Here is a 25420-nt window from a genome sequence, read left to right as displayed (position 1 = left end):
GCTTGGTGCGATGGCTAAACTGAACTCTGGGCTTAGCCGGTACAGTGGTACCTCGGGTTACATACGCTTCAGGTTACAGACTCCGCTAGCCCAGAAATAGTACATCGGGTTAAGAACTTTGCTTCAGGATGAGAACAGAAATTGTGCTCTGGTGGTGCAGCGGCGGCGGGAGGCCCCATTAGCTAAAGTGGTACTTCAGGTTAAGAACAGTTTCAGGTTAAGAACAGACCTCTGGAACTAATTAAGTACTTAACCAGAGGTACCACTGTACTTGTGAACTGAACGCATGTAGCCCTCCCAGTACAAACTATTGTGTAAATTGAGACTTTTAATCTAGACTGGAAGTGTGTGTGTCCCTTGAAGAATAAAGGTGCGATCCTATACTTCCTTGCCTGGGAATAAATTCCATTGAGCTCAGTGGACATGCAAAGCCATGCCCTGTAAGTGAATTAATCTCTCTGCAATCCTTTCAGTGCCCTCCTGGTCACTGTGTGTCCTTATGTCAACAAACCTCTGGCCACTGGCCACTGTGAGCTGTTTGCCCTGGTTTGCTCACTGAGGTCCATTTCATTGTTAATGAAGACGAGAAGAGGACTGAACCCGTCTGGTCAGAGGGCTGGGCCTTTCTTCCTGTCTGAGCTGCTGCCTCTGCAGTGTCCAGTAGTAAACAGCCGGAGGAAGCTGTGATCTTGAAGTCAGGTGAGCTGAAAAGTCCCCCTCCCCAAGCATTTATGCTGCGTAAAATAAGGCAGATTTTTTGGCTTCACGTCCCAAAATGGATGCCCACCTTTCAAGCACAGAAAGAGGTGCCTAGAGTGTAAGGGGTCGCTCAATTCTTCATGGAGGGCCAGATGAAACAACCACAGCCTACTAGCCACAATGAATGAGTGTGTGTGTGTGAGAGAGAGAGAGAGAGAGAAAGAGAGAGAGCACATCTTTATTTAGTCTTGCAGCCCCCTGCCAATTCATGTGGGGCAACTCCAGGTACTTGTGGGTCTGTTTCAGTGAAAACAGCCTGAGGGCAGCTTCCCTTGACCCTCCTCAATGGTCTGCATTTCCACCAGTAGGTTTCCCTCCAATTTGCCAACGATCCAGCCTTCACTCAATTGCAATTTAGCTCTGCTTCCTTCCAAATCTCTCTCTCTCTCTCTTTCTGTTTGAGTGCATGATGAGTTCTGGAGCGGAGTGATTCTGAAATAATGAACCTTTGGTCTTTCACTTTAGGAAGATGAAGCAACTTGTGATTATTCTGCTGTGCGCAATTGTGTTTCCAGAAGGCCAACGGTGCGGTAAGCGTGTGGGTCCCTTGGTGAAATAATAGCCAGTAATAGGCGAATGAGCTTCAAAAAATCAGGCCAAGCTCAAATTGTTACTATTAGTATTAGTGTGGCAGCCCCTACACTTCGGAACTTCCTGCCTATTGATATCACGAAAGTGCCTTCACTATATTCCTTTTGCTACCTGCTAAAAACATTTTTGTTTAGAGAAGGCTACCCAGATGTTTAGAAAGTTGATGGGAGTTTTAATCTGTTTTTGGCCTATTGTTATTTTAACTTTTTGAAAGTCTTGAATTGTTAATTTTTCTTATTGATAATTTTACTGGGGGTTTTTTTTTGTAAACCACCCAGGGGTTGTTGTTTTTTTACCACCAAGCAATGTATAAATGCAGTGCTTTTTTCTATAAAAAAAATGTTTAGGAATACTCTCATTTTGACTCAATAAAATCACCATTTTATAGTTCAAATCGGGAAAAATAAATACAGTGAATGGACAAAAGTACAAAGATTTAGGGGTATGCATACCCCCAGAAAAAAGCACTGTATAAATATGTATACATTTGATGAAATTAATAATTAAAACGCAATAAAATAAATGGAAATTGAATCCTGACCAAACAAAGGACCATTGGGTAGATTATAATATACTGTATAATAATATACATATAATGGTCTTAAAATAAATATGACTGCTTTAACCCGGAGGCTTGTGTTGCAGTTGAATGAGACCTTTGGAAAGAAATTCACAGGTTCCGGCTGTGTATGCAAGACCTTTGATTCTATGCTCAGTGCAGACCCGAGTACTTGCTTTTTCAACATAATCCACACAGCATCTAGATCTGTTGCTTATTTTTTTGCTGCCGAAATGCACTTATTGAGAAAACGCTTTCATTCTGAAAACAGAAAGCTTGTTGCATGTTGATTTGGCATTACCCTGCAGTGTGTTCTTTTGAATAGTTTCAAAATGTTTTCCTTTTCATTTAATTTCTGTGTTTGTGTTGTTGTTGTAAAAAACCCACTTTGGTGTTTGCCACCCTTTGGGAGCAAAAGCAGGATAGGCATTTAGTAATTAAATAAAACCATGTGTTCTGATCACCTGGCTCCAACCAGCAGCTGGGAAATCACATTTTTGCCCCAGTTCAAGTTTCTGAACCATCTTCAAAGGCAGCCCCATGCTAAGTACATTACAGCAGTCTAGCCTGGAATATCCAAGTGCATCTGTGTCCAAGATCCTTCTTCTCCAGAAAGGAGAACTATGTAGAATCTGCATAAAAGTGTAGATGTAACCATACTCTCCCTCTCTCTCCTCCCACCCTTTCTGCTTTGTTTAAAAAGCAAGTGTTCTGGTTCCACTTCGTGTGACCCTGATTTTATTGCATCTGCACCCCACCTTCTTCTCCAAGGAGTTTTAAGGAGGCAACCATGGTTCTCCCCTCCCTCATTTAATCCCCACAACAACCCTGCGAGGCAGAGAGGCAGTCACGCCCAGCAAGCATTATGATGGCCAAGTGGGGATTTGAACCCTGGTCTCTCCCAGGTCCTAGCAGTCCAAAGCTCTAACCGCTAAACCACCACTGGCTTCCCTCACTTGCGGGTTTCCGACCCACTAGTTGGAAGCCCTGATGAATCTATTCTGTGCAGAGAGCAATGGCTGTGTCACTTCGTTGAAGCGAGACATCCTCAAGCTGATGGTCAAGTGGGAAGATGCGACCTGTCTCCAGAACCATCAAGGTCTGCCCCCAAATCTCCTTCAGTCTCTGCCCCGAAGCTGCATGGAAATCAAAACAGCACTGGAAGGAGCCACAGGTGGGTGAGTCGGGAAAGGGAAATGTTCGGTCCAGAACTTTTAGGGGGTGCAATGAGCTGACTGCAACGGCCACAAGGTAAGTTCTGCATGTCTCTGCCCATGTGACCATTATGGCGGGGCCTTGAGCTGGCTGTTGTGGGCAGGAATCAAAGTGATTCCAAACTATGCGGGGATGGTTCTTGTTAGTGAAATTCTACTCAGTATTGATCCAGAATAGATTCCAGTGTATAGTTAGCAGAGTAAAAACTTAAACACGTTGCAGGATTCCCCCAAAATAGACCAGAGGCAATTAATATTTTATCCATCAGAGCTTTACTGAAGACAAATGAAATCCAGTTGCAGCAGACTTTAACTTAAACTTACAATAACTTACAATAAGTCTAAACCTTAACACTAAGCATACTACGTGCAGAGCACCACACCAGAAGGAAGAGAGGTAGAAAGAGAAACCCAGGCTCCTTCTGTCCTTACTATTGTCAGCATGACCTTGACAGAAGAGATAAGAGAACTACTGTATTTTTTGCTCTATAAGACTCACTTTTTCCCTCCTAAAAAGTAAAGGGAAATGTGTGTGCGCCTTATGGAGCAAATGCAGGCTGTTTAGCTATCACAGAAGCCAGAACAGCAAGAGGGATTGCTGCTTTAACTGTGCAGCGATCCCTCTTGCTGTTCTGGCTTCTGAGATTCAGAATATTTTTTTTCCTTGTTTTCCTCCTCCAAAAACTAGGTGCGTCTTGTGGTCTGGTGCGTCTTATAGAGCGAAAAATACGGTAGTTTAAACCAGCTGTACTCAGCTTCTCTGAAGGAATCACCCAAACAACATGAACCTCCTACTTGTTTCTTTCACACAAAGCTTCTAGAACCCTCTTCAATTAATTAGAATAGGAAAGATCTCTACACATCAGATCAATACTTTCTGCACTAAGAAATGCAAACTAACAGGTTTTTGCCCCACATATGGTGAAACTGAGAACAGCAAATACAGGCATCCCTCCTCTTTAGCGGCTGAAATTGCGCAAGTCAAATGTGCGTAGAATGGGGGGTTATTGTGTAAGAAATATCCATCTCTAACCACTGCTGCCGCTGCCTATGATATTATTGTAATATTGTATATTTTATTTGTGAATGAGAGGGCTATTGATGGCTGTGCTCATGTCTCCACAGTTGGAGACTACAGGAGAGGGCTCTTGGAATCCTGCTTGCTGGCTTCCCACAGGCATCTATTTGGCCGCTGTGAGAACAGGATGCTGGACTGGATGGGCCTGATCAGGCAGGGCTCTCCTGATATCCTGGTTTCCTCTTGCAGATGGGTTGTATGACTTGGCCACAGAAGATGGCGAGGTTTACCAAACCTTCTGCGACATGACCACGAATGGAGGCGGTTGGACACTAGTGGCCAGTATTCACGAGAACAACATTTATGGGAAATGCACCCAGGGAGACCGCTGGTCTAGCCAGCAGGGCAATGACATCAAATGGCCTAATGGAGAAGGCAACTGGTCCAACAACGCCACCTTTGGGTCAGCAAAGGGCTGCACAAGCGATGATTACAAGGTCAGCTTTGCTTTCCATACTGCACATGGTGGGTTTTCTTGATTAGGAAGCGTAGGCAACATAGGTTGTGTTTGAATATAAATCCTAAACCAGGGTTTAGCACCAAACGAGTGTAAGTCTTGGGCTTTTGCACTCTTCCTTGATTTCACCTTTCCCACAATGCGGTTGGAACCATTTGCTTCCGTTTTCCAGCTAACCAGTTTGTCATTTCGCCCCCCAAGGTGGGACAAACTGCGGTTAGTTTTAACTGGGAACGGAGTAGAAATATGGGTCTGCATTTTGAAGTGAACTGACCTCATCAGCTGGGCTTGGACTTACATGTGGATTAGAAGACGGCTAACAAAAATGCAGACACAATGTGTATTTTGCGTGGCCAGGTGGAGACCCCCCCCCTCGACCCCCGGGAGGAATAATGACTCAAGACAATGTGTTATGGGATTAAAATTGGCCACAACTTTATTAAATTTTCAGATGTAGGGAGACCTTGGCTTAGGCATTGGGCGTTTATCCCTCCCCATCCAGGGATCTGGGGAACATCAGGGTTATGTAAACTATGTGGGGATTGGGCTGGCTCTAGAGAACATTTGTTCAAGCAGAGAGGCCGCCCAATTTGCCGCAACGAAGGAGAGAGCACTGACAACGAAATGGTGTATGGCCAGTGACTCCCTTCCACACAACCCCTTTAACAGGGAACCCTGGGATCGCTGCCGCAGGGGTTGGGGGGACTGGGTCATTGCTTCACGCCCCCTGCCCATTTAGGGAAGAGAGACTAAAGGATTCCGCCCAAGGCCTGAAACTGCCAAAGGTGTGACGTTTTTGCTACAGGGAAGGCAAAACCTGCCAATGCAGGGAAATTCCTTCCCGGTCCTTCAACAGCAACCATCAATGACCGCATCAGTGCCTGCATACCTGTAAAGAAGAGGTTAACCTGCAAAAGGAAGGTGTAAACTGAGGGAGGGCAGGGTGGGAGAAGCTCTGGAGCAGACGGAGGACTTCCAGGTAAGTTCCACCCTCTCTTGTGTGTGCAGGGGGGTCCTAACCCTACCTGGTCAACTCCCCTGGCAACACCTCCCCAGCTGGGATTGGCTAACTGTCCGAGGTTAGGGGGGGAACCTCCAGGTATCCAGCTTGGGGAGGCGAAGCCAGGCTGAACTGTCGGGGATCGTGTAGGATCAGGTGGCTGATCATACGAAACTCACCCGGCACCTTTTTTGGGACAATACCTAGAGGTGATACTATGAGGCTAGGAAAAGGAGGCTCTGGGAATGGACCCACCACCCGCAGGCGCTTTTGGGCAAGTTTATTCTCAGCAACGTGTGGCATCTCCCATACAAACTTTTGGTTGGGGGGGGGGTTAGTGCATGATGGGTTGCCTACCACTGGGATACAGAAGCCTTCCGTGAAGCCCTCCTCAATGTATTTTGAGGTCGTGTAGGATCAGGTGGCTGCGTGCAACCTGCAAAAGGCGCCCCCCATTTGAGGTGGGGAGCGGTCATTATGGGAAAAGTAATACAAAAATGAAGGCAAAAGTTGTCAAGGATGCTGCAAAGCAAGTCCCATGAAGAGTGGGACTGAGGACCAGATAAAGCTATCTGGAGGGCCACATTTGACCCCTGGGCCCAAAGGTTATTACCCCCAGCTTACAAGATTTTCCTCTCAGATTTTTTTGCTTTTCAGAACCCTGGCTACTATGATCTTGAAGCTCGGGATTTGGCAATCTGGCATGTCCCAAACAACACCCCCATGAAGGAATGGATGGATGCTGCCATCTTGAGGTACCACACTGAAAATGGATTCTTGGCTGAAGAAGGAGGCAACCTTCTCAGGCTCTACCAGGTAAGCATGGTTGCCTAGTGACTCAATATTTGGGCATTGATAGCTGTGACTAGTTTTGAGTACCTAGTGCCCTCTCAATGTTTTGGGCTCCCAACGCCTATCAGCTCAGCCCCCAGGCAGCACGGCCATTTTGGATGACCCCCTGCAATTGCATTGACATTTTGTTTTTAATTGGGATATCTAATCACATGTTATATCTGTTTTGGACCAAGTTAAAGGCCAGCGTAAGACAAGTGTGATCCTTTTGTTTTTATCTTCTCACATTTGTTATTATTAATTTATTGCATTTATATCCCACCTTTTTCTCCGAGGTGTTCATGGTTCTTCCCCATCTAATTTAATCCCCCAAACAACCCTGTGAGGTAGGTAAGGCTGAGAGGCAGCAACTGGTCAGCATCGCCTTTTTAGAGGCCAGCACATATGTTCTCAGGCAGGCCTTTCTCAGCTCTTTTGGCATTTCTTCTCCTTCCAGAAATACCCAGTGACATATGGGATTGGCACCTGCCCAGATAACAATGGCCCAGCAGTTCCTGTCATCTATGATACTGGCAACGTGCAGCAGACGTCTTTCTTCTACTCCCCAAATGCTCGATGTAAGTTTTAATTCTGTGAAGCTAGTGCTCAGTGTCAGCGCAAAAAAACTCTCATGGAGTTTGCTTGGATGGCTTTGGTGGGGAAGCTAAAGGCTACCAAAGTATTCAGCCCAAGACCTGAAACTTGATTCTGAAGTAGGGTTGCAAGGTCAGGAGCATCCCAGACCCTGAGATTTCAGGGCCCAATCCCGAGAATTAGGAATAGGCTCTGATGATGTCATGTCTGAGATTCTTTCTCTCTGCTCCCTCCCAACACTGAGTCCTGGAGATGGAGGTTAATTGGGAGAGAGGAGGAGGGAGCAGAGGAGGGCAGATTCCCGCTCCACAGAGAGTCTATGCAATAATTTGCATCTGGCTCCTGCCAGGCTGAAGCTTGCAAGCTGCATTCTTTATTATGATTACAGTGGTACCTCGGGTTACATACGCTTCAGGTTACAGACTCCGCTAACCCAGAAATAGTACCTCAGGTTAAGAACTTTGCTTCAGGATGAGAACAGAAATCGTGCGGCAGCCCCATTAGCTAAAGTGGTGCTTCAGGTTAAGAACAGTTTCAGGTTAAGAACGAACCTCCAGAACGAATTAAGTACTTAACCCGAGGTACCACTGTATTACTACAGTGGTGCCTCACAAGACAAAATTAATTCGTTCTGCGAGTTTTTTCGTTCTACGAGTTTTTTCGTCTTGCGAAGCACCGCTGTGTATTGACGGTGTATTGGTGGCTTAAAAAGAAAAGGCGCAAGACGTTCCGTCTTGCGAAGCAAGCCCATAGGGAAATCCGTCTTGCGAAGCAACTCAAAAAACGGAAAACTCTTTCGTCTTGCGAGTTTTTCGTCTTCCGAGGCATTCGTCTTGCGAGGTACCACTGTACTACTACTACTATTATTATTAATTGGCATTCATGCCCACCTGGAGCTTCAATATCCCCTGCCCCACCTGGAGGCAGCCAGACAAACCTGGAGACTTCAGGCCAGCCCAGAAGGTCTGGCAACCCTGTTCTGAATAAAAGAAAGAATGAGTGAACCCACCCATCCTCATTCTGAACTTGAATTTTAGCTGTTCAGCATATAAAATGATGGGACTCTCCCAATTATTTTCACCACTTTCGGGAGATATTTCTTGATTCATTAGCCAAAATAAGGCAACTGCTTCATTGGCAGGTGTGGTGGTATCCCCCTGAGCTTCCCTCCTGAGTGCCCTGTTGCTTCCCCTATGTTGGGGACAGACCATTGTGTCTTCTTCACCCTCCACAACTGCCTGAAAGTTAGCTGCCCTCAGGTCCACTGTTGCGAGTGCTAAAGTAAGACGCAGCTCCCATTCCAGAAGGTATCTGTATAGGCTGATACTGGAGATGCCAAGCACTGAACCTGGGGCCTTTTGCACCCTAGGCAGGTGCTCTGCACCTTGGTATGCTGCCTCATCTGAGCCGTGAGTACTGTGTTCAAATTAACAGCTAGCAGCTGCCAAGCTCTTGGGATAGAGGACAGTCTATATGCTGCATACTCCATAATATCCCTCTCCACCCCCCACCCCCACCATCACCTCTGATTTTGTTTTTCCAGCAAAGATTGAACCTGGCTTCATTCAGTTCCGGGTGTTTAATAACGAGAAGGCTGCCATGGCTCTGTGTGCTGGGGTTAAAGTCACAGGATGCGATACAGAATATGTGAGTGGCTTCTTCAATTGCCAGCGTTGCATATCCTGGTCCCAACGCCCAGGCCGGCCCAACCATTAGCCCTGCTGAGGCAGCCACCTCAAGCAGCAGGCTAGGGGTGGCTGGGCGGAGGGCAGCAGATCCAATAAGCCAGGCAGCAAAATGTATTGGGCCGGGCCGGCCCCTCAATTTTTTTAGATTGTGCAATCAAAATTCTGGCTTATGTTTCTTTCTTTTCTTCCAGACCTGCGTTGGTGGCGGAGGGTATTTTCCTGAAGGACATCCGAGGCAGTGTGGCGACTATACTGCCTTTGATTGGAATGGCTATGGCGCACACAGTGGCTTTAGTGTCTCCAAAGAGTTACTGGAATCTGCCATGCTCCTTTTCTATCACTAAGGCGAGGAAGGAGATCGAAGTAAACATGACAATCTGTATGTAATTTGGCATGATTTTTTTCCCCAAGTAACAAGGCATGTAATAGAGCAGTCCCACTACCCCCTGGTTCACATAGTTTGGCTTTCACAACCCTTTATTTTTTGATGGGCACTATCTGAACCCTGTAATAAATAAAAAAGAATGGAATTATATTTTTTGATGTGACAATAATATTAAAAAATGAGTGAATCTTAACTTACCTGTCCCCCCCCCTAATTAGCTGTATGATGCATATCAGGTGATCCAAATGATCACCTGTATTTTCTGTTTTATTTTCTGTATGCTGTTGCACTCAGGTCCTGCAGCCAGAGAGCTTCATGGCTGAGCGGGGATTTGAACCCTGGTCTCTCAGGTCATGGCTCAACATTACACCACACTGGCTCTCATGGCAGATACACTCGCAGATGGCTCTGAGATCATGTTTACCCTCAGAACCACAGATCCAAGAGTGCCGAGCCATGTTTCCTCTGTTCGCAGCTCCATGGCAGTTACAAACACCAACTATTATATGAAGCATCGAGTCAGCAAATTAGCATTTAGGTTGTGACAAAACATGACTAAATACTTGAAAGACAAATAAGCCCTTCTCCCCCACGCTGAGTAGGAGGAAGACGTTCTGTAATGCAAAAAGAAAACAGATGGGAAATATGAAGGAGATGGGAAGGAATCAGTGCCTGTGTCCTATCAATGCATTAAGAGGGGGAGAGTTTGTCTGCTGTGGTCAGCCACTGTCCTTACATGTAAGCAATTAAGCCACAGTGGTTGATTCTAGACATGAAAGACCCTGGATATTACACTCTGCCCTGTGAAAACCTGTGCCCTTGTTGTTTAACGCTGGTTGTGATTTGATTATTCATTGGGGAGGGAAAGCACTCAGCACATGCTCAAGAGCACTCTTTACATTTGTATTTTTAACACCCTTTTTCATTCATGAATCTTGAACTAGTTTACAATGCACACAAAAAGGCATAACAGTTTAAAGCATTCGGACAGCCATGTAATTTCAATGGCTACAGCAGGCAGAACAACACCCACCCCTGTTCATATCAACAGGAAATGCCTGGGTAAAGAGAAAGATCCTATGGGGAACTTCCAGTCATTCAATATTCTGTGGAAGGAATTAAAGTGCATACCAAAACTTAATATTTGTGCATATAAGGTAGATGAATGCACTCTGCCGCCCAGCACAACAAATCCTTAAAAAAAAAGAAAATGGACTTTTTGCTGTTTGGAAGTGATGGCAATATGCATGGGGAAAGTATGTTGTTGTTTAATCGTTTAGTCGTGTCCGACTCTTCGTGACCCCATGGACCAGAGCACGCCAGGCACTCTTCCACTGCCTCCCGCAGTTTGGTCAGTATAGGGTGAACAAATGATTAATGGAAAGTTGTATAAACACCCTGCAAGCAAACCAGTGACCTCTAGAGGGCAGGATCCATCAATAAAAGCAATATTTCTCAGGCTTTTGCCAAATTTTTGTGGGATATCCAGCCTCACATAACCAACATGCTTTATTTAAAGTATGAAGCGGTTAAGACCATAGAATATGATGCCCTGCCAGGCTTAGCTAGCTCACTGCTCCTCACTTACCAAACTCTTTGTTTTCTCACACTTCCACCATGTGAACCCTACCAGTTATGGAGCCATCTTCCTTTTAACCAAAATACAAGCAGAATACCAACAATTTTGAGGTATTGCACAACAAACCATCTTCATGAATATATTTTTTGTTGTTATTTTGCAATAAGTGATGGGAAAATGCACTGGGAAGTGTAGGATAAAGTTTGCTTTAAGCAACATTGTCTAACCTCTTTGCAAACAAATGAGAATGAATGCTCAAAAGAACAGGTCTTCTGAGGCCTCTATCTCACAGAAGTCTATCTGGGGTATTGTAATTTTGGGACATAAAAACATATTAGGCTGCACATGATACATTTACCACCTTTTGTTTGGGATACAGAGTTGAAAGTTTAAATCATAGAATTATTTCCAGGGGGGAAAGAAGATGCACATCAAGTACATTCTTCACTCCTAAGATCTGGGATAAAAGAAAGAAAAATCACCAGACAAATCAACCAAATGGATATCTGAGGGTTTGCTTGTTTCCTTGAGAAAACAATTTAATAGCAACTGGTAGGCTACCCATGAGGTTATTTGCATTTTTCTGTGAATCTCAAGTTTGAATTATTTTTTTTAAAGCCTAAGTTTCTAGTGTTTGTAATAGCAAAGAAAGTCTTGAAATGCAGGCAGAAATGGATGGTAAGCAATACAAATTAATGCCAAATTTATGGCATTTAGCTGCTGGAGCTTCTACTCAAGAAGACCTTGGGGTTCGACATTTACTTCTGTCATGAACTCATTATGTAGCCCTAGGCAAACTGCAATCTCCACTACAGCCCTTCCTCCCTTCTGCAACATGGAGATAATAAAGAGTTACCTAACTTAAAGGGTTGTTGTAAAGATTTCGAGATAATTACGTGCCTGTGTACATGTTCTCATTGACTCTGCATGCAGTGCACTCCCACCACAGGTCTGGGAAGCACACCAGCCGCAATCCGTATGTATCTGTATCCATCATGCCCTTTCTTATGAAATACTGCATTTTGAGGAAGTTTCCTCAAACCATATTTGATCCGAATTGAGAAAAAGAAACATTTAGCTGCGTTTTGAATTTATTTTTCATGTGCCCAGCCTGTGAAGCACTCATACTCTGAACACATAATGCTAAACGTAATTATGCTAAACGTAATTACTGGTTGCATCACTGAAGGTGTAATCCTGTACTTGAGACCTACCAGAAGAGAGGCAGTAGGATTTAGTGGAGTCCTGCTGTTTCAGCAGAATGCAAGCATGCCTCCACTCCAGCTGCCCAGTCCACTGGGGAGGGGGCGCAACACTTGCCCTGCCCTGGGCACCAACAAACCATGCTACACCACTGCAGCAGAGTACATAACATTGGGCTAGAGGGGTCAGAAATGACACATGGTTCTTCTGAAAGATAGCTGGTTTGATTCTGATAGAAAGGAGCTTGATAGAATTACCCTCCTGCCTCGCCGATGCCTATGATATTTCTGGATGCAATGCTGCATTTATTTATTTAACAAAATTTACATGCTGCTTGATCGCAATAAAAATATAATAGAATTACTGATAAAAACGGTAAAAAGCAGATACTTTAAAACATTCAAAATATAATTAAAATCAAGAATTGGCTAAAAAGTCATGTGTTTAATCTCAGATTTTGTGTGTCTGGATAGGTTTGCCTGAACAAAAATGTCTTTAGCAAGCATCGAAAAGAGTACAATGGAAGCCTGATGTTAATGGGCAGGGAGCTATAAAGTGTAGGTGCTTCCATACTAAAAGATTGGTTTCTTACAAGCGCAGAACAAGTATTATGTGGCACGTGTAACAGTGCTAGCTCTGCAGCCTGAAGCAGTCATTTGGGCATCTATAGTGTATGGCGATCCTGGAAGTAAACTGGTCCCAAATTGTTCAGGTCTTTATATACTGATAGTAACACCTTGACTTTGGCCTTGAGAAGCAAATGAGCAACCAGTGCAGATCTCTGAGCAGAGGTGTTAGATGTTGACAGAGTCTCACTCCTGTTAGCAATCATGCTGCAGCATTCTGGGCTAACCGCAGGTGAAAGGGAAGCACCACATAGAGTATATTGCAGTAATCTAATCCTGAAGTCACCATGGCATTCCTTATGTTTGCTATTAATTCGTACTGAATTGTTTCAAAGATTTTGAGCAATAGTATTTTGTTAGCTTCCTCCAGCATGCTACTGGAAAAGAGGGATACAAATACATATCATGAACTCCCAAAACTGGCTCCAAGGGAATGGCAATGCCGGATGAGACCAGCAGAGGGCTCTCCACCCTAACAGTGCTACCATTTAACAGTGCTACCTAACAGAGAATATCCAAGATGCAATGTGGCCTTAGCGAATTCTCAGTTTGCATGTCCCCACCTCTTCCAGGCTATAGAGGACAACTATGGCTGTCATGCCCAAAGCAACCCCAAACCGCTGGAGCAAGCACTGTTAGTACCGCTCCTCCTACAGGCATCAAATAAGGACTAGCACTGCAGAATGTCCCCTGCTCCACTCTATGAAAGTTTTTCTTCTTTGAACCCAGAAGGGATCTGGTTCACATGAAGGGGATGATGTGCCTTTCTCGCTCTCGCGTGTTGCACCATGACAGCCTTAATTGTCTTGTGATTTTTTTATCCTTTTGACTTGACAATATCTGAGTAAGCAATCTTGCCATGTCCAAAACGTTAAGCTAGCAATATCAGTAAATGTCCACAAGCATCAGTTTGGAACAGACTTGGAAATGGTAGAGGCAATGCACAATTTAAAATATAGCTTTCACCCTTATTCAAACCATTTGGTCATGCTGGCTAGTTATAAATAACCGCTAAAGGGCAAATTCCATCGACAAAATAATTTATGCAAACAGCAGTTTAATTGCATTGATAAGAAAATTAGATTTCCTACCCTAACTGAAATATAGGCTCCTAACTTCTTCCAGCCTATCTCTGTTTTTAAAAAATGTTTTAAGTTTTCCTAACATATCTTACCATCTAAGTTCCCTGGCATTCTGTAATAAATTCCAAAGTTATCCATCCAGTGCCATAGGCAAAGATCCTGTTGTCTTCAGATAGGTGAGAGTGTGTGAGGAAGAGTTAGTTAGTAAGAAGGAAGGGTGGAGTGGGAAATAAAGTCTCTGAACATCTTTTATACTGTAATAGGAACTGGACCAAAACGTTCCATCTTGCATATAAATATAATTACTTGTGTAGACAACTTTAAGGAAGATGTTGAATAGGCATTGCATATTATGAGTGTCCACAATCTAACAAGGAGAAACCCCTGCTTTCAGTTCTTTATTCAGGTTAGTTTGGCACGTTCCAGTATTTTCATCCAAATCATTGCAGGGGGTGAAAGCTACATTTCCCTGCCTGCTGCAATCTCAATAATTACCTGCAGCTGCTATTTGGATTCTGAAAAAGCATGCAGAGTAAATGGAAAGATATATAAAATATTATGTCCAGTTTGACCTTTTTTTTTGCAAATCCATTAAAAATGAACTTTCCCTCATTGCACCCGGTCCTGAAATAGAAAAACCATATTCTCAGTCCTTTGAATTGCCTACCCTCTCCTATCCACAATGAGTGGAAGATTTTTGAGAACAATTTGACTTCAAGCAGAGCAGATCCCTTTAGCAGGCTTTAGTAGGAGCAGTTTATTGTGCGAAGGAAACCTTATATGGCTATATATTTATATTTTGTGTAAACAGACCAGAAGGGTATTTGTTAACAGAGGAAAAGAACAAGGAAAAACAGTTGCCAGAAGAATGCACTTCAGCAGCAGGGATCTCTCTCTCTCTCTCTGGCATTCCAGATTGGGTGGAAGGGGGGAAATAACAGAAAGTACCAGGAGCTCTAGAAACGAGTGAATATTCACCTTCTGCATTGTGACAAGTATAAAATTTGCCTTTCCAGCCCCGTACATCTGTCAAGTACGAACGGCAAATAACAGCTGTCTTCCTACAGCCACATGTAATTTTTTCATAACTGCATTTAATAATAACTGGATTACTGCAATGTACTCTGTGGGGTTGCCCTTGAGGTTGGTGTGGAACCTGCAGCTGGTGCAAAATGTGGCAGCTCGATGATTCATTGAGGCAGAATATTGCCAACATGTTACCCTGCAGTTGAAGGCTAAGTTCAAGGTGCTGGTTTTGGCGAATAAAGCCCTATGCAGCTTGGGACCAGGATACTTTAGAGATCATCTCATCCCTTTAAATACCCAGTTGATCACTGCACTCCTCTGCAAATATTGTCTTATCAGGAGGTCTGGATTCCATACAATGTAGAAAGTGGGGCTTTAGTGTTGTGGCACCCACCCTGTGGAATTTCCTCTCCCTGGATAATAGACAGGTGCTGTCTTCTGTTGTCTGTTTGGTACCTACTGAAAATTTTCCACTTTCAACAAGAAAGTTGAGAAATGTCCCCGTCTGCAGCGGTATTCAAATTGCTCTTATTTTTTTCTCACTTGTCGTTTGCTGCCTTGGACTCATTTGGAAGGAACGGTAGGCTATAAATCCAAGACATCAATAAATATAAATAAATAAAAGACCAGTCAGTTGAAACCCAAGCCTGTATTATGAATTTCTTCCTATTCGTTATGGAATAAAAATGAAGTTCCTTTTCCAATCTGACCTGAAATCCTGTTTTGGGTATGGTTGCTTACATTTCAGTCAATGATTCTGCTGCATAAGGAGGCACTGAGTTTGTTTCTAAGCAAGACAATGGAAACACAGAAGTGAGAACTGCAGAGCTGGCAATGCAATAGAAGCACATAACCACAGAGTTGGAGAGTCCCCAAGAGATCATCCAGTCCAACTCCCTATAAATCCAGCAATTCCTAACCACTTGGATGTTTGCTTTTAAATTATATCTCAAGGGAACCCTTACCGCAGTGACTTGCCTGCTAGCTGTCATGAGACAGCTTTGCTCCGGAGAAGATGGAAGCAGATCAGTCAATTCAAATGGAACTGAGGGCTTCTAGGGCCCGGGACAGGAGTCTTGTTAGAATTAAGTTATAAATGCAAACAAAAAAGCAGCCGGTCCCTGGCAGGCCCCCACCACACAAGTAGCTGAGTCCTCCAAGTCTTGGGGCAAGTGTACCCAGATGCCCCCACCCTGCACAAGCCTGGGGGCCTCACCATTGTGAACTGAGAGTGCAGCTGAATTTAGTACACGCGCAACAGTCCTGTGTGATGATGATACCTTGCAACAGAAGTATGGTAGTGGGATGACCAAGCAGCGTATTTCAGGGAAGCTTGTCAGCCATGATCAATCTTCACATTCAGTAGCCCCTGATATGTTTCTAAGAAACCCCAGGACTTCCCACAATATAAAGAAAACAGTGTTCTAGATCAGGCTTCAGCAACCCGATGCCATCCTGACATTTTGGACTACATGCTGGCTGAGGCTGATGGCAGTTATAGTCCAAAACATCCTGAGAGCCCCAGTTGGGTGATGGCAGGTGATATTGGGTGTGTGTGGCTCAAAACACGCAAACCCTATTGTTATTTCCTTCAGCGTACCTTCAGGAACACTGTGCTATGCTTATGGCCGAATTGAGGTCAGGGAGCCAAAGGTTAAAAGCAGTCTGGCAGAGAAGAGAGTACTTGAGAAGGATACTATTTCTGGAACGTGCCTTGGATCGCAAGTACCACTGGCCGTAAGCCCGTAGCAGGGCAAAAACTTCTCTGACATTTGCAGAATGCATTTGACGCCCGAGAGAAAACTAACAAAGCAGCAATTGAGATGCAGACTGACCCAGCTGAGACCAGCTAAGGTTGACTCTTCTGCGTATGCACCAAAAGTTTTAAGCACACTCTCCCCTCCACACCCCACACCCCCAATCCTGGGAACTGTAGTTTATACCTCAGAGCTGCAATTCCCAGTAATCTTAACAAGCAAAAGTTCCCATGGTTTTTTTTTGGGGGGGGGGTGCTTTAAATGTATGGTGTGCACGCAGTTGGGAAAATAAGACAAAGCATCATATTCGTGGACAAGGTTGGAAGTTTTTTCAATGTAAAGGATATCACTGAGCAGCATTTCTCTTAGGAAAAGGGCTGTTCCCAAAGTAAAGCAGTTGTAATGGAGTGTGAGTGTGGTGAATTAAAGTACTGTGTGTGCCACACAAATTGGTATTTCTGTTTATTTGCAAACACTGAGTTTTTACATAAATGTATGCTTCAAAGGAAATCAGAACTTCTAAGCATGACTAAATGCTACATTTTAGGAATTAAAGATTAATTGGATCTGCTACACTTCTGTGTGATAAACACCAGTTTTACTAGCCTGTAACTTTTTAAAGAACTTCAGCATTTTTTGATGCCTGGGGCATTGGATCTGCTGTTCAAATCTGATTTTAACTGGTCATGTTCCTTTTAACCTTTGTTAGCATTTGATTATATTCTTTTAATTTCTTTTTCACATTCTGAGAAATGTTTTTGGATTTCCAAGACCATCTTGAGAGGACGGTCAGATCCAATTTGGGCTTCTCCTTTTTAGAACTGTCCCTTCAATTTTCCTTAGCCAATTTAACCTCTTATTATTGTGGGGGGTGGGGGTGGATTAGTGACATGCTGCTTGAGCCACAAGCTTTATAAACTAAAACTCTAAGGAAACACTTTTTGGCAGAATGTTCAGTTGTCACCCCCATGCTCTTTCAAGAATTTTAAAATATTTGTTCACAAGCCTCTTTTAATATCTTTTAGCACTGGTTGTGCTTTGTAAAAGGAAAAGGTTTAAAAAACGAAACATGTAAAAATTGAAAGGAAACACATTTTCTCCTCAAGCTAATTAAAAAGTTTATGAAGCGATTAGTTCCTTCCTCCCTTTATCCAAAGTAATGAGACATGTTGAGGTCTGAGGGGTGCAGGCTTGGAGTTCCCCTTGCACAACTTGGCAGAGAAGGTAATAAATATATATAGAGAGATGTGCAATATATCCTTGAATAACTTAAGCAAAATTTCCCTCACACACCCCGCTTAAGCGAAACAGCTACTACAACTCCGCTAAATCCCGCCCTCCGCGCCTCGTTGGCTAGCGGCGCTTTTTTCCTCCACCATTCTCGCCTCTCGATTGGCTACCCTCCTGCCACTCCGCTCTCCCACTTCCCCCCCTCCCAACCGCCTGTTTCTCATTTTTTCTTACAGCCGGCATCTCTTCTACACACACTGTCCACGCGCCGCGGGCCGGCCTCCGATTGGTTGCCGGGACTGTAAACACGGCGAACCGGCCAATCGGAGCGCTGTGCACGAGGGCAGCACGAGGGTACACGAGCCGGCCGCATGGAGCTGCCTGAGATCAACAGCGTAAAGGAGGGGGAAGGTGGGTGTGGGCCGCATATAAAACGGCCGCATCCGGATGACGGTGCCAATAGCCGAGGCAGGCTTGGGACAGAGAGGAGGCAGGAGTTCCTTAGCACTCCATTTGGCTATTACTCCTTTTATTTCGAGAAGACAAAGGGGGGAAACTTTTGTAAAAAAAAAATTGCCTTTTCAGTTTTGTCCCCTTAAAATATTTCTGGGCATAAAACGCTAAGCTTTTCGGAACTCAGCCCACTTTGACCCTTTTGCCTGAGAATACTAATAACAGTTGGGTCACCATGGTGATGTTCAAGAAGATCAAGACCTTCGAAGTGGCCTTCAGCGAGCCTGACAAAGTCTACAGCAGCGGGGACAAGGTGGCTGGCCGTGTCGTGGTGGAGGTGGCCGAAGTCACCCGGGTCACCCGGGTCAGAGTTCTGGCTTGCGGGGTGGCCAAGGTCCTGTGGATCAAAGGGCCCCAGCAGTGCAAGCAGGAGATGGAATACCTTCGCTATGAAGATGTCCTCACCCTGGACGACCATCCAGCTGGTGAGCATCATGGTCTTTGGGGTGGGGGTCTCTGTGTGTTTTGCGTCTCCGCTTTTGCAAAAGAATTGAAAGCCCTTCCTGGAATTTTGAGGAGCCCAACGAGTGGGTAGCTTATGCAACCTGGTCTTATGCATGGGGACTTGGCCGTAGGGTAAGGAGACTTAGGATGGCACCTTTGGCTTTACTTAACATCTGAGGCTGCCTTATACAGAGTCATACCAATGATTCCTCTAGCTCAGTTTGTCTACATGGACGGGCAGCGGTGGCTTTCCAAGTTCTCAGGCAGGGGTCTCTTCCAGCCTTTTTTTGAGATGCTGATGGGGCTTGAACTTGGGACACTTCTGTGTGCAAAGCTAATGAGTTGGTTGGAATGGTGTCCTCTTCAGTGGCGTATGTATACTTGGCTCTAAATACTTGGTCCAGTTCTGCTTTTTCTTGTTTAAACTGGCTTTTGTGGGCAGTTTTTTTTTTTTTTTTTTTTTTTTGTACTGGGTACAGCATCTTCCTGTGTTTTCTGGGCTCTCTGTCTAGGTTTGAAACCTAGCACAGGCTCAGAATGGGATGGAAATGGAACTCTACTCCATTTAAAGACTGGCTTTCAAAACTTGCATCCCAGTTCTATGTGTGTTTACTTGGAATTAAGTCCCCATGAGCTTGATGGGGCTTGATTACTAAGTAAGCCCTTCTAAGATTGCAGCCTTGCCGGTCTGAGATGCAAGCAAAAGATTAGCATCAAATAGGCGCCAGCAGAGAAGAGAGAGATAATTTTCAGGCTTGGGAATAACCTAAAGCAGAGAACTACTAGGAAGTTGAACAAAGGGTCCAGGATGATGGGTCACCTCTGAATAAAGGGCCAGTGGCAACTTCAAATCATTGTAGTTCCCTTGCTAAGCAAACTTCCGAGAGTACTGTATGTCCCAGTAACAGTTGGCGCAGCAGGGAACTGGCCAGCTGGGACTTCTGGCAGTGGATGTATTAATAGGTAGTGATTGCCTAGCAGTACGGGGAGTCCCTCACCCTGGGAGAAGGGGTATAGTCGTCACTTTGGCTGAAGATCAGAGCAAGTGAGGAGAGCCAGGAAGATGTGAAATTCTTTAGACTGTTGGCTTCTGTAACTTGGACGTTTTGGTTTGTAATTGGACAGACGCACAGATAGGAAAGGAGACTGAATTTTTTTTAACGGTTGAGACCTTAATTGCATGTGTGAGCAGCTAGTATTAAGGATGAGAAAATCAGCAGTTCTTGAAATGCTGGCTTGTTGGTAAAACAGAACATGGGGGTTCCTTAGGCACCACTCAAGCTTAAATCTCTTACCTGCTTAATTTTTTGAAAGTGCACTGACATTGATAAAAAACACCTTGCATTGTTAGTCATCTTAAAATACTTAAAATCTTTTCTCTATAAGCCTAACACCTTTTTCTTTCTGTGGTGTCTTCCTAGATGCAGATGGTTCTGTGATTCTGAGACCAGGAAACACCTACGAGTACAAGTTTGGATTTGAGCTACCTCAGGGGTAGGTATTGGCCAGACATGGCCACTGATACATTAGTATTAAAATACAGGATTTATCCCCGCTTGCCTGCCTTTCTTGTGTCTAATGAGACATTTGTATTCTTTCAGGCCACTTGGTACTACTTTCAAGGGCAAATATGGCTGCGTTGACTATTGGGTGAAGGCTTTCTTGGATCGTCCATCCTTCCCGACTCAAGATATAAAGAAGCGCTTTGAGGTCATGGATCAAATTGACGTCAACACTCCAGACCTGATGGTAATTACCACTTGAGGTTGTCCTTTGATAGCTTTGGTCAGTTGTCAGTCATCAGCTTAGGTAGATTTAGCGCCACAGCTAATCTGAAACGGGCCGTCTTTCAGCATTTTCTAGTGAACTGTGCTTCAGAATTTGGAATTCTGTCTGTCCCCATTGCTGTTCAGTTAATTCAAAGTCTTCACAGAGACATGCATCTCTGTTCATCTTTGACTTGAAATTAATAGTCTCTGTCCAATTGTCTCATTTACTATCTGTTGAAGCAAGAATAATTAGTTATAACTAATTATTAATAATTGTGAATAATTAGTTATAATTCAAGGGGTGAGTGAAGGTCTGACAAGGTACCAAAGGCTGAACTCCTGAGACTACAGATAGTACATATGTACAGGAGCAACACTTTGGAAATTAGTCAATGTTGTATGTATGTATGTATGTAACAATATATTCTTGTGCATTTCTTTTCAGTCACCTGTAGCTGCCAAGAAGGAAAAGAAAGTGTCCTGTATGTTTATCCCTGATGGGCATGTGTCTGTTAGTGCCAGGATTGACCGCAAAGGATTCTGTGAAGGTGAGGCCTGGCTCCTTTCCTCTTCAGGAAACGGGAGTTGATGAGGAAGGGTGGGAAATTGGAATAAATGATGTAAATGGCTAGTAGTCAGACCTGTAACTGCTAGCTGTTCCTGGCAAGCCAAGCATAGTTCAAGGGCTGGAGATATAGGTGTGGTTTGGGGATTTAATGAGGAGCTTGGATGCAAGCAGGGAAAGTCATCATTGAAAAATGTGGCACCTAACTGATCTCAATGAAGATCTGCTGCAGTGGGCAAATTCTGTAGGTCTTCCACAACTAAGCTTCTTCTCCTTGTTGTTCTTACCAGGTGATGACATATGTATCAATGCCGACTTTGAGAACACCTGTTCCCGGATTGTGATGCCCAAGGCAGCCATTGTTGCTAAGCACACCTACCTGGCCAATGGGCAGACCAAGGTCTTCTCCCAGAAGCTCTCATGTGTCCGAGGCAACCACATTGTCTCTGGCATGTCTGAATCATGGCGTGGCAAGACCCTTCGGGTCAAGAAGATCAAACCGTCCATTCTAGGCTGCAACATCCTGCGTGTGGAGTACTTCTTGCAGGTGAGGGGCTTAGAAAGGCAACCCTCCCCTACCCCCACCCCAAATCTTCCTTGTTTTTGGCTTCTGTTGAGGGCTTACAAAATCCCTACTGAACTCAAGCACTGAGGTCATATTCAGGGGTGAATTCTGTGAACTGCATAGCCCCAGAATCTATTTTGAATTCTAGGCTGTCACCTGAAATGTTTTAAAAAGGCATTTCCTACATCATTATCAAAACTGGCTAAGATACCTCTGGGCTTAAGACTTCCAAGAGAGATACATCCCAGTAGACTTAAGCCCTGACAACTTTAAGGACAGGACGTCTGATCTGGATTAAAGAGCTTCACTGCAAGGTGGCTGACCTCTTAATTCCCAGCAAGCCAATACTTCTGAAATATTCTGTCTGAGAGATCTTGCATTTAATGACAGCTGCTTTCAAGCCCTGAAACACATCCCTGTAGGCATGGAGTAGCCCTCCTTTCCCCACATCCCCCACAGACTATTATCTGTCTCAAGAAGGCACCACATTATATCTCACCACATATTTTCCTGGTTTTTTTTTTGCAGATCTATGTCAGTGTCCCAGGCTCCAAGAAGATCATCCTGGAGTTGCCACTCGTCATTGGCAGCAAGTCTTCTGGCATTGGCAGCCGCAGCTCTAGCATGGCTAGCCAGACCAGTTCCGAGATGAGCTGGGTGGACCTCAACATCCCAGATGCCCCAGAAGGTGAGCAGAGCTTCCCTGCTGCCTTTTTGTTGTTGAAAATGTAGCCTTCTAGTTGGGAGTTAAGGTGGGCCTCTGCAAGGACACAATTGCAGGGGTTGGAGGTCTTTAGAAAGCGGGTGGTAAGAAGCAGCCTTGTCACTCAGTTTTGGGAAGAGCTAGGATTTCTAAATTCCATCAAGTATCTGTTGCTCCAGACACATTACACCAGAAGTATTTGATAGATTTAGGAAAGAGTGGACTGACGTGTATCTGTTTCTTTTCCAATATAGCACCTCCATGCTACCTGGACATTGTCCCTGAAGACCACCGCCTGGAGAGTCCCACCACCCCTCTTTTAGATGAGCTTGACAACTCCTTTGACAGCCCCATCTTCATGTATGCTCCAGAGTTCAAGTTCATGCCACCGCCTACCTACACAGAGGTGAGACATCTGACTCTTGTCACACAATAAAATGTGACTGCAGCACAGACCAATAAACACTGCTTGCAAGTGGTAGGAATAAAACCAGGGCGAAGAGATGGGGGGTGTGGGGTTCATTGAAGAGGAGCCATTCAAAGCAAGCTTTGTGAATATCATTTTGGCTTAAGTAGGTTCTATTCCAAATTTCAGCTTTTGCACTCTACCTGAAGGGGAATGGATCCAGTTGCAAAGCCTTAAAATTTATTTCATTTCTATGGGATCATTCTGCCAAGTCCCCCAAGGTGGTCTTGCAATTAAAAATAGTAATGCAAATAAATAGTACAGAATATTTGCAAGCTGACTTCTGGAGCTGATAGACCTTCATCTTACACACACCCTCTGTTCTTTCCTCTTTTCCAGGTGGATCCTTGCACTATCAACAACAATGTCCAGTGAGCACCAATCAAAGGACATTTATGCAGTTGTCTTTTATCCAGCTTTTTCTGGACTTTTAACAATTGCACTCACAGAGATTATGCACCAGGCAGAAATTCCCTGATGAAAAGGGAAGGAAGACCTCGTGGTGTCAGCACATCTCGTGGAAGACTTGTCGGCAAGGAGCTGAATTGAATGGCTATCTTTATGCCTTTGTGTACTTGCCACAGGCCAAGAGAAGCTATGTGGGTCGGTGGTGGACCCAGGCCTCGGCTCTCCCCTATAGCCAGGTGCTGAAATGAAACTTTCAAGATGGGACTGTAGGGTAGGGCAGGCATTTCTGAATGAGGGGAGGTGAAAGGCCAACAACAGATCAACAGTTTGGAAGAAATACTACTGAATGACAACCAACGACCATTTGTATCTGTTCAAAATTGTTTTGAATGTGGTGATTTAGATACATGAGGTTGTATGTCTGAAGATTTTTCAATAGGACAAGCAAGCTTTTGGTAGTTTGTTTCTTACAGTTTTTTTGAGTAAAAGTGCTTTTCTCAGGTTTTAAAACCTAACACCCTGATCTTTGGGACACTTGGAAAAAAGTGTGGGGAGAGTTGCTAGATGGACAGTGGTAGGTTGGTAGGTGTTGCTGCAGATGCTGGATGGGATTGGGATTTTCTCTCAATAGCAGTAAGTGAAGGAATGAGGTGAGAATAGAAAAGTATAGCAGGTGGTGTTAAGTGTTAGGTTGTAATAAACACTCCATCCAAAGGGGCAAAAAAAAAAAAGCCCCAGGGAGAAGAACTCCCAACTTCTTATGAAGCAATAATTTTGTGTTCTTTTGTGTTTGCCTATCGAGCAAATCAAACACTGTTTAGAAGTCTAGCTTTCTAAAACAGTCTCAAGTGTTTTTGTAATGGACTTTTGTGGCACTTAATTTCTGTGGTTTTTGTCCTGTTTTTGTCTAATGCTATGTTCTCCTTAGTATGTAAACAAGCAAACATTGTATAAGGGAGAAAAATCACTATATGCCTATTTTTTTTCTTATCTTGAATCTTTAGTTTTGTGTGACTATAAACCAATGTTGATAATTTGGGGTATGGGGCAAGTTGTTGGCAGCCTTGAATGATGCAAGGGCAGGATCTAAAGCTCGGGGGGGCAGCACTTTCCCCCACCATCTTCTTGAGAGGTTTCTCATGCATTCCCTTGCTTCCTTGGTTATCAAAAGCCCAGCACTATCTAAAGACCAATCTCTATATATTTTGTTGAATGCCAAACAGCTTTGTACTTTCCCACAAAGCTGACACAAGCAGAATAAAATCGGGCATGGCTTTAGGCTTGCGTGAAATCAAATAAGGAAGCATATCTATTTCTAGGCTGCTCTTCTTCACCCCCCTGCCCCTATATTTTTCAGCAGATAACTTGGTTTATTCCCCACTGATGGAAAAATGCACTTTCTTTAAACAGTTTTTGAAAAACAGCACTGCATATCTAAAGTGTTAATTGATCCCAGATTTCACCACTCCAAATATCTTGTCACAAGATACTATATAAGTGACAGTTGGACATAAATTTGGGTGTACTGATTTGTTTTCCTATTGTGTATTTTGTTGCTCCGTTTTGCTTTATTTTGTACTGGTTTGAAAATTTAATTATATTTTGTACTACTGCAGTTCTGCAGAATCCCCCTTTTGGGGTCATGTTTCTAATAAATGTTCAAAAATTGAAATGCCAGTGTCTTTGCTTTATCTGCTTGGGCGCTCTGGAGGGAGGGTAGGTGGCGGGGTGGTAGTGGTCAGTTTCTCACCACATCCTCAAATTCTGCACATGACAATGCAATTGTAAGTGGGTTTGCATTAACTTAATTTGCACAATACATATGGTGAACTGGATATAACAGGATCGTAAAAAGGAAAATCTCTAAATTCATGTGAATGAAAACTTACCAAAAACCCATCTTCATGGAACTGGAAGGGACACAAAAGCGTCATCTAGTCCAACCCCATCAGCAGGAGTCGCAGCTGATTCCATATAAAGAAATTGGTTTTCTAATGCTAATGGGAGCCAGTGTCATGATGCTGAAGGGGTGGTGATGTTGGGATACTTGGTTTAACTTACCTCAAGGTTCTTGTGGCAATAAAAGAGGTAGTCATATATTCTGTCCTCCGCTCCCTAGACTGAGGTGGTAGACTAATGGGAAAAAAGTACCAAACAATAATATAAAAGACTATTTCAAATGGACTCTGGGCCCTGTTAAATCCAAATTACAGGAATGGCACTTTACTTACAGGAGCTTGTAATTCTCGTCTTCCTGCTGGATGTTTTTGTTTGAGAGCCACTGAACTTGCCTAATGGGAAGGTTTAAAAATATATATCGAGCAACTA

The 25420-nt window shown here is 44.0% G+C and overlaps 2 protein-coding genes and 1 long non-coding RNA gene across 3 annotated transcripts; 2 read left to right on the top strand and 1 right to left on the bottom strand.

Annotated features, from left to right (window-relative positions):
- The first annotated feature begins 543 nt into the window (after positions 1-543).
- On the top strand, positions 544-9349 carry LOC310666430 (intelectin-like protein). Its single transcript, XM_083417222.1, has 8 exons — positions 544-699; positions 1225-1289; positions 2919-3083; positions 4391-4638; positions 6316-6474; positions 6947-7067; positions 8627-8730; positions 8963-9349. The coding sequence occupies exons 2-8, from the start codon at positions 1229-1231 to the stop codon at positions 9113-9115; spliced, it is 1011 nt and encodes a 336-aa protein (XP_083273348.1). The 5' UTR covers positions 544-699; positions 1225-1228; the 3' UTR covers positions 9116-9349.
- A 2359-nt stretch (positions 9350-11708) lies between these two features.
- Positions 11709-17884, bottom strand: LOC310666442. Its single transcript, XR_014505912.1, has 4 exons — positions 17721-17884; positions 15638-15676; positions 15383-15459; positions 11709-15257 (listed from the first exon to the last, which is right to left on the bottom strand). It is a non-coding gene; the product is annotated as an uncharacterized lncRNA (long non-coding RNA).
- Positions 17885-17997: 113 nt separating this feature from the next.
- On the top strand, positions 17998-24764 carry TXNIP (thioredoxin interacting protein). The gene is made up of 8 exons (XM_083417194.1): positions 17998-18597; positions 20038-20110; positions 20218-20365; positions 20831-20933; positions 21241-21497; positions 22044-22203; positions 22473-22624; positions 23024-24764. Exons 1-8 carry the CDS (start codon positions 18348-18350, stop codon positions 23057-23059), a joined length of 1179 nt encoding a protein of 392 aa, XP_083273320.1. The 5' UTR covers positions 17998-18347; the 3' UTR covers positions 23060-24764.
- Positions 24765-25420: the final 656 nt, after the last annotated feature.

The sequence above is a fragment of the Podarcis tiliguerta genome, assembly GCF_965153285.1.
Source record: "Podarcis tiliguerta genome assembly, chromosome: 16".
Lineage (NCBI taxonomy): Eukaryota > Metazoa > Chordata > Lepidosauria > Squamata > Lacertidae > Podarcis > Podarcis tiliguerta.
Note: the sequence above shows the minus strand (reverse complement) of the source record. Positions and strands in the feature narration are given on the sequence as shown.